The following is a 9801-nucleotide window of genomic DNA, read 5'->3' as shown; positions in this document are numbered from 1 at the left end:
AGAGGGGGTATACTGTTTTACCCTTGTGTGTCTGTCTGTCTGTCTGTCCGTCCGTAACAAAAATTTCTGTCGCATTTATCTCAGCAACTGTTTATCGCAGATGCTTGAAATTTTAACACAGCGTTTGTTAAGGCATGCCATATCGTGGGATATATTTTTGTACCAATCGGACGTCAACTTCCTGTTAAATGACGACGTTGCTTATTTTTTAACCAAAATTTTCAAACAAATTTTCGTCAAAGATTTCTTAGCAACTGTTTATCGCAGATGCTTTAAATTTTTACACAGTATTTGTATAGGCATGCTTAATCGTGGGATGTATTTTTGTACCAATCAGACGTCAACTTCCTGTTAAATGACGACTTTGTTTATTTTTTGCCAAAATTTTCAAACAAATTTTCGTCAAAGATTTCTCAGCAGCTATTTATCGCAGATGCTTGAAATTTTTACACAGTGTTTGTTAAGGCATGCCATATTGTGGGATATATTTTTGTACCAATCGGACGTCATCTTCCTGTTAAATGACGACTTTGTTTATTTTAGCCAAAATTTTCAAACAAATTTTCGTCAAAGATTTCTCAGCAGCTATTTATCGCAGATGCTTGAAATTTTAACACACTATTTGTTTAGGCATGCCATATTGTGGGATATATTTCTGTACCAATCGGATGCCAGCTTTCTGTTAAATGTCGACTTTGCTTATTATGCATATTCACATCAGAGCGGGGGTATCACTAGTGAGCATTGGCTCACAGATTTCTTGTTAATTCTGAACATTTAGTACCGTCATTGGTTCTGAAAACTTTCTTTGTATCAATTTAAAATATATATTATATAATTTTTTAAAAAAAATCTAAAACAAAAAAAGAATGAAAAGTCCGAAACACTATCTTTAAAATATTGTATGACAGTTTTCATTACGAATGTCTCTTTTATGTTTGATCAGATATTTTTCTCTATATGCAATGAGTTGCCGATTTAATTCTCAACTATCTAACTGGCATCATTGATAACTAACAATTCACGTTTAAACATGCATCACCAACAAAATGATCCAGCAAATGACCAATCAGACGGTCCTGGTAGATTTGGAATCAAGTCGTAATTCCAATGGAATTAGCGATGATGGATATTTAGAATAATTTTCATGTAAGAAACAAATTGGTAGAGTGAAAAATGAGACAAAAGAAGTTTAAGAATTAATCATCTTGAAAGTATCGTTTATAATATTGAATAGGGTGCAGTAATGTGTCTGACTGTCGACATAGATAAGTTGCATGTTGACACAAAGAATTTCATTTTGACATAGATAAGTTATATGTTGACATACTAGTATGTTGCATGTTGATATAGATAAGTTGCTTGTCGACATAACTTAGTTGCATTTTGTATGTGAGAACACTTGCATAAAAATATATTTGCATGTTGACATAGATGTGTTTCACATTGTCGACATAACCATCGAATACCGTGCTTCTTAATGTTGTATCTTTACATTTTATTTTGATGCCGAAGGACTATTGTCTATGACCGGATGGATATCAATAAAAAAAATCATTTTTTTTTTTAGAGTTGCGTTTGTTTTTTATTTGATAAAGAAATTTATGATAAAAACCAAGGTTGTCAGATATTTAGAAATATCTTTAAGTTATTGGAAATTTGAGATAATGAATTGGATAATCAATGTTGGAATTTGGTTGGTTACACGAACACGTTTTTGATACATTTTATATCGCTTCCTGGCTGAGAGGTTGTTGGCAGGCTTTGAATGGTCTGGACTCTTAATTTAAGTCGAAGATGAGTGCTACTTTTGTTTTCCTTATTACTGCAAGCCTCTATAGTTCTAGTGCAGAACTTATCACCCACTCAATGTCAAGAGTGCAAAAATATGACCTAAAAATTGTACCGCCGGCAAACATACAAGCAACAAAGAACGTTCGAAGTCTGTCCCATTGTGCAGCTACCTGTAACCGGAATAGACAGTCCTGTCTCTCCATACAGTATCAAGCAGAGGCTTCCCTGTGTCGGTTGGTCTCTGTACGTTTAAATGACGAGGAGGTTTTAGAAGAACATGGTTCAAGTGGTTGGAAATATTATGAACGCAACATGGGTAAGGAATTTTGTATGTCTTAATGTAGTTAATAAAAAGACTAAGTCTAAGAGTGAAAGCTTTAACCTTGTGATGCTACCAGGTCCTCTAGGAACCTGGAAATGACATTTTAAATGCACTTTGTACATTGCGTTCAAAATGTGAGAAATAAACAAATGTTATTTACTCTATTTTGTAAAACGTATTGTATTTTCTTTTGTGTAACGAATGTCTATTTTTATAAATTGTAAATCTTTGTAGAATGTTTCGACTGGCACATATTCAATGGCCACGCATACCAACTGGACATCACCACAAGGAATTTTACTTCGGCTCAGGTAATCAAAGTACTGAACGTACTAAAAGCCGGGCTCTTTATGGTCTTAACGTGCTATTGTCCGTACTTTGTTGGCATTAGACAGAAAAGTTGTGTTGGGACTGGTTGGTTTAATATCGGCTGAGATTCAACTCTGACAACACAGTTGATTCCATAAGACATCCATTGCCATATAAGGCTTCCGGAAAAAAATCACTAATTGCTTTGCGTTTCTTTGTGTACTATGCAATGACAGCATCGTACAAATCATGTTAAGAACATAACCCACTTTTTATCCAATCAGCAGTCGCTAAATATTCTATTAAATGGTGTTTTTAATCGTTAAGAGTTTCTTAAAGTTTTCAGCGACGTAATATTTTCGATTGACAGCTTGGAGAGCCGTAAGCAAAAAAGAGATGATATTTTGATTTCAGCAAATTAAAAATGTGGATTATGTTCTAAGTAAGTGAAATCATATTATGTAAAATTTACGCGATAAAGAAGGGGCTCGGTCGCTTCGCTCCCTCCGCCCCCTTCTTAACGCGTAAATTTTACTTAATCTGATCTAAGTAATACTTAGTACTCAGGAGCATTTTGATGCATTCATCTTGGGATTCAAACAATTAAACAGTTACAAATTAATTGAACTCGCAGTTTGTATAATGCGTAAGAAATTTATTTGGAAGTACATTTCACTTCATTCATAATTGGTATTTCGAAAAGCAATAAAAGAGCGCAGCTTATCTTAGTTGCTTTATGCTAGGTTCCTCCGACCGGGCCATCTGTCAAGAACAGCACGATTGCCTTATCGTAGCTGATCATGAATCGTCTCAGGAATTTTAGGCTTAGGTTCAAGGTGATGCAAGTCGATATGATCTTCTGGATTTGTTGAGCTTTGATATGATAAGGTCACGACATACATATTTCAAAAGACGCGATCTGTCACAATCTTATTGCCCGTTTAGATCCGATACCATACGTTATGATTAGATTGTTCAGATAGAATTTGCGATTAATATGATCCGAATATCACGACACGCGTCCCCGATTTGGGACGTTTTTATACGATTACAATACGTTCACCACAAATATATGTGCTTTGTATCGATAGGGCATGTTAATGATGGCGATTTTGTTCACGACCAAGATGGAAGGTGATCACGATTTAATCTACGATTGGACTCGACGGACATATTATATAGTCCGACTGATCATAATGACACATCGCAACAGAACGCAGCGCATCGCGCTGTTTGTCTCCTCCAAGATTAATCCAACTCATTACGATTAAGGGCACGATTTAATGCGACATTCTGCGCTTAAGTAACAATGCCATGCGATCTAATACGATGATAACGAATGATTAGGATTAAAAAACGTGTTGGTCGAAGAAATTTTTTGATAGTCAATTGATTTACTACAAATAGATTACCACGAATGACCTCAGATCTGGTGAGATTTGATAACTGATTTGATAACTACAAGTAATGTACGATTAAAACCGCGAATCGTAATAGTGTGCATAAAACATGATGAATTTTAGCATTGCATACACATATATTTATTGATTATTTATAATTGATATGCATCAACTATAATTTTTGCTGAATACATGTCTGTCGTGTAAATTGTGGTATAATTGAGTCAAAACATCTGTTGAAGCCGAGACTGTCACCGATTCTGGGAGAGTCCTTCATGATTCGATTATGAAAACTTGGCAACAACCTTGTGTGCTTATCTAAATCTAAATATCCGTGTCTCTAAACATTTTAATACCAAATGTGTTTCTCTATACCCTGGGATTATGTCATCTAGTATTTAACAATGATATTGTTACATTAAAGCTTTAAAATTCATAGAATTAAAAACTAATTCATAGAATTTAAAACTATCTATAAAAATTTAGTTTTAAAAGTTAAAACTAACATTATCTTTATTTACACAACAACGCAAACACGGAATCAACTTATTGAGTTATTCAGTCAACCGAAGAAAGTCATTCTAAAGATAAATTACAGCAAAACACGCTTATAACGAAGTCCCAGGGACTGCCAATTTAACTTCGTTATAAGCGTAATTCGTTATATCCGTCAAGTATAAAACAAGAAATAGAGACTTGGGGAATGAGATTCACTTCGCTGTAAGCGTCAATTCATTATAAGCGTGTTCGCTATAACCGTGTTTTACTGTATAGCAGTTAAGTTAACTGGAACTATATTTGCCCTTAGAAATTGGAACCGTACTAAAGCACGAGAAACGGGATACTTGTTTAATATCTTTAAATACATGTATTTGGTATGAAACCAATAGAAAATCTGTTACCCATATGATAGCCTTTTTTACAAGATCAACGTATATTTAAAAAATGGTCTATTGACGTTAATAATTCCTCGAAGGGACAAGAGTACAGAATCTTTAAGTAGCGTAGGTGAAGTTCTACTTGCAAATTTTATGTGAAGAAAAATGAGAAGAAGAAAAACATTCATGTAAAAATCCTAGATTAACCACTTCTGTATAGTTTTTAAGTATTTTGTATAAAAGTATAACTAAACTCATAAGTCAATAGATGTTTTTAACATGCAGATAAAATATTCCCTTAAATTATGAATATAGTTTGTTGAACGGTTTAAAATAACAATCGATGAACTTTATTGCTAGATTGAGCAAGATCTTTATCTAAAAAAACCCTGGTAGATTTGATTGAAGGAAAACTAATACAGTTGAAGGAGTATAAATTTGATGGATTAGTTATTAATTAGATAGAAACATTCATCCATCGAATTAAAATGCTTTGTTTTATGTTTGTCTGCGATGAAACTTTATTGATTTCCTGAAATTTTAACTTGATTGATATTAATGCGTAGTTTTACCTAAACATATAAGGTTTCATAACTGATGTTATGTTATATATAGCCAACCATGATGTGATGAAGGACAGCAATTTAACCCAATTTATTTCATAGTTTATGGAAAGTTTTAAAAAATCACATTTGTATCTGATCGAATTTTAAATCGTTGAAGTTTATTTTTAAAGCTTTTGTTCATTGGAATAACAATTTAACAATTTAAATTGGTTTCATTTTGCTCAGAAATTTTGTGCATCTCTTCTACCCACGTCACATGTTATAGAAATTGAATCCAACGCTGAAAACAACTGGATTGTGGAACTAGGTAAGTCTAGTCAAAAATAAATAAATAAAGAAGTCTCTACATGACAAAACAAGAGTGCCCGGAAGTCACATAGAGGCTCTATTATGTCCAGGACAGAGTCCTTGGAAACTCCCTTCCAGAAAATTTTCGAGGGAAACGACATTATTATTATCATTGTCAGTGTCAATATCAATGTTCCATGTTCTTATAAGAATAAATAAAGCTGTTATTTGTGATTTTTTTAAATTGCATTTACTAGTGAATTATTGTGTCAAAAATCCGTTGCTTTGAATGTAATAACAAATTCGCAACCCCCCCCCCCCCCAAAAAAAAAAAACGATTTCGTTGACTAAACTGTCATAGAAAAGAGAATTAAGTAACGATTTGCATAGCTGATATTATTTATTAATATGTGTTTTCTGGTTGATAACAATATAGAACTAACTATAAAAACTTTTTTCACCATCCCGTTTCTAAAAGCGTTGTGCAATTGATAACAGCATGAACTTTTTAAATTTAAGTCTTGAGTTTGAAAGTCGAAACAGTATTGAATTTTTGCACATTTTATCATAAAAATAGTCAACATTTAAATCTTGGTGTTCAATACATAATTCTCTTCATATCGTGCGTTGCCTGATACAAAGTACAATCTTCATGTACGCCACCAATTTTATAATGGAAGCAAATATCTTTAAGTTTAAGTGCCAACAGAATTATTATTGCGTAGATCTGTGAGTGTATACGTACGCTAAACGCTTTATGTCATGTAACCAAAACTATAATTACGTAACCTGAAAGCTTCGTGAAAGCGCTACCTATGATGAATCAAAGTATTGAGAGTACTAATTTAAAAGCTGTAGCAGTTTGATATGTGCTACCTTTTGAACAAGAGTTACAAATTATCTTTTTTAAACTAATATTATAATAGCGATTGTACGTTTAAACGGAGCAAGCATTTTACTTTTGATCCAGAGTTGAGTAATGCAATGACATATTTAAGGATTACGTTTACTCAGGGGCGAAATTTTTTTTTTTTATAATTTTTTATCTAAAAGTAATAATTTTATGTACTTAAAATTAAATCAACCTGTCTAAAACATATTTGTTTCTGAATTTCAAATTACGTTATGAATTGTCATGTATTTTATTAGGGTCTTTCTTTGTTTTTCTTCGTCGCCACAAGTTAATTACATGTATTTGAATAAAAATAATGTTGCTGCTTTTCTGGCGAACGCTATATAACTATAAGTAGCAGTCGTCATAGCGACCGCCACTTATGTATCTGGCGGCCACCACATAATTATGTCATGTTGTGAATTTTGAATTTACCGGGTGGCAGTAAATACAAAATTCAGAACATGACAACGTCATGTTGTGAATTTTGTATTTACTGCCACCCGGTAAACGTCATGTTCTGAATTTTGTATTTACTGCCACCCGGTAAATTCAAAATTCACAACATGACAATTATATGGCGGCCGCAACATAAAATGTAGAATTATCCGTAACAATTTTTGGGGGTTTTGACTTTTTGTTCACTTTTATGCAAATGCAGTCTTCAAGCCTGCTGAATGTATATCAGACGTCAACTTTTACTAGTTTAAAGCATCAATTTTATTTATTTGTATGCAGTACAATTTTATTTAATTATGTTTTGTAGCACGTACACAACTCAAAGTACTGACTGTACTTATACTGAATCGAGGTTTAGACAAAATGATACCTGATGTTTATTCTTTGAATGATCAGTAATTCAACATTGTTATTTTGATTGTAAAATCATCAAAGAACGTGTGGAAATAGGCCGAGGCATAAAACCACTTATATCCATTTGAAAAACCCACAGTTTTTTTCTTTTAAATATCACTGTGTAATTAAGTCACTGTATTTAAGACGTAGTTTGAAATGTCCACTAATTAAAACATTTCAGTCCATAATGCTGCGATCAAATCATCGGAAATGATAAAAATTCTCCAATGTACACTCTGTATGTGTATATATGAGCCAATTTCACTGGATAGCGTGTGCATTTTAAACTTATAACTGTATATTTTACAGATTAATGTGTTAATGTTACATATTAAAGTGTAAAATTTACAGTTTAAAGGGTGAGTTTTACACTTTAAAGTTTGAATTTTACAGATTAAAGCGCGGAAAATAGAAAAAATATGAAGTGCATATGTGGCACTAATACGCTTCCGAAATATATAGACAGTATGTATAACTAGTTCACGCACAAAATTTTTCTATTTCTGGGAGAAAAAGAGGGGGGGGAGGATGTTTTGTGTTACGTCAATCATTTGACATCTAGGTTTATATTTTCTAGCAACAAGATATTGTAACGTCAAATCGGAAATCTGGATTAATTTGTATGACAGCTTCAACACGCAACCGTACACTTGGTTGGAGAGCGGGCAGTCGGCCGTCTACACCAACTGGGCCCCGGACTCCCCGTCAGACTTTGAAGAGAAGTGCGCCACGTTTTCTACGTCGGCTGGGGGGACCTGGAATGACGTCGTATGTGAGCTGTTAGCTCCCGTGGTGTGCGAGCGGGATCTTTAATGAAACTTGTAATTGAGCAAACTGATAAAATATGGTACAACTGTACATAAATGTTAAAGTCATCAAACAATTCAGAGAGACATACTAGGATTGTATTCTATCAATTTTAATGTACATTTCTTTAACTACTGCATGTGTTTATGTATTTGAATATTTACATGCTATAACAAAATAAATATACGTTGATGCTAGTGATTTTTACATTTTTGAATGTTACACAATAATATGTCATCATTTACAAAAACATGACTATAGCAATATTTGTTTTTTCTAAACAGGGGATATAATGATGAAATTGGTTTAAAGACGATAATGATGTGGTAAATGAGATTGCTAATGAAATGTACATCTTTTTCTACGAACCCAATAAGACAGCAAATAAATGTGTAATTTGCTACTTTGAACAACAACATAAACTATTAAAGTAAATCAGTGTATAAAAGTTCAAAGAACTTAAAAATTTCTTATATAACTGAAAATTATAAATCTTGAGGGTATTTAAAATGATTGCATTAACTGTTAAACATTCTAAATCAGCGATGAAAATGGAAAACCGAATTGCAAACAAAAATGTAATCTAAGTGTGTTTAATTTTTTGGAGTACCCAAGAAATAATCATATTTAAGAACAATAAATTTTATTTATAAGGAATTAAAAACCTTAAAAAAGAGATCACGTTGCTCATTTAAACAATAATGGCAAGCTGACACAAGTACCTTTACGAATTAAATTACAAAAACAAACTTTTATTAATTTACATGCACAAATTATTTTCTATATTTCTTCATTGTGAGCAAATTTACTAAATTAATAAATTTCTGTGTAGAATTTGTATCCCAATTGGCCACTTTCTTCATTTAGGGGCCTGTTTCACAAAATACTAAGATCTATCTTAAGACTAAACTTTGTGAACTTTTACATCATAGCCGTTTCACAAAATTTGCATATCTTATGATTTTAATATCTTTTAAAAGATCTGTCATAATCTTATGACAACCAAATACATGTCTGAAGTCCAAACTTGACATGGCGGCAGCTTATCATTTGGTTCAACACGGAAGTCTCGGTTCAACACCGAAGTCTCTTAAGGCGAGAACGGGTATTTAGAGCTAGAAACAACCCTATGTGAATGATGAATATATCATAGATAAATTTTGATGTCATTTGATTTTGGATATGTGCTGGGCTCAGTGTTCGTTTGGGACACCCTCATGCCCCCCCCCCCTCCCCCCATCACTGCAAATTATGGTGGCACTCAGGTTTTATGCCAATGGAAATTTTCAAGCCGTTGCCGGTGATCTTCACGGTATAAGCAAAGCTAGTGTATCAAGAATAGTAAATGCTGTTTCATCAACATTAGTAGCTTTAAGGATGTTTGCACCTGAAATACTAGTGATGTCAATGATCCGAAAACCACTTGGATATAAAGATGGGGACCTAACATGTTCATTTATTTCATGTGTGACCTATATCACATGACATTGTTGGAAATATGGGGTCCCAAATAGAAATGATATTTTTTTTTATATTATTGCTTAAATTTGGCGTGGAAATCTTTTAATTGAAGAAATCAAACAAACATTTATAATTTGAACTATTATTTAGTTATGATTTCAATACAGTTTGAAGTTGATCACATGTGGTGACTATAAAAGTAATATTCAAGTCAAAGTTTAAAAAACCT

The 9801-nt window shown here is 33.0% G+C and overlaps 1 protein-coding gene across 1 annotated transcript; it reads left to right on the top strand.

Annotated features, from left to right (window-relative positions):
• The first annotated feature begins 1760 nt into the window (after nucleotides 1-1760).
• LOC128190839 (C-type lectin BpLec-like) lies at nucleotides 1761-8308 on the top strand. The gene is made up of 4 exons (XM_052863051.1): nucleotides 1761-2110; nucleotides 2351-2427; nucleotides 5495-5576; nucleotides 7882-8308. The coding sequence occupies exons 1-4, from the start codon at nucleotides 1798-1800 to the stop codon at nucleotides 8115-8117; spliced, it is 708 nt and encodes a 235-aa protein (XP_052719011.1). The 5' UTR covers nucleotides 1761-1797; the 3' UTR covers nucleotides 8118-8308.
• Nucleotides 8309-9801: the final 1493 nt, after the last annotated feature.

Source organism: Crassostrea angulata, chromosome 6 (assembly GCF_025612915.1).
Source record: "Crassostrea angulata isolate pt1a10 chromosome 6, ASM2561291v2, whole genome shotgun sequence".
Lineage (NCBI taxonomy): Eukaryota > Metazoa > Mollusca > Bivalvia > Ostreida > Ostreidae > Magallana > Magallana angulata.
This window is presented reverse-complemented; position numbering and strand designations above follow the sequence as displayed.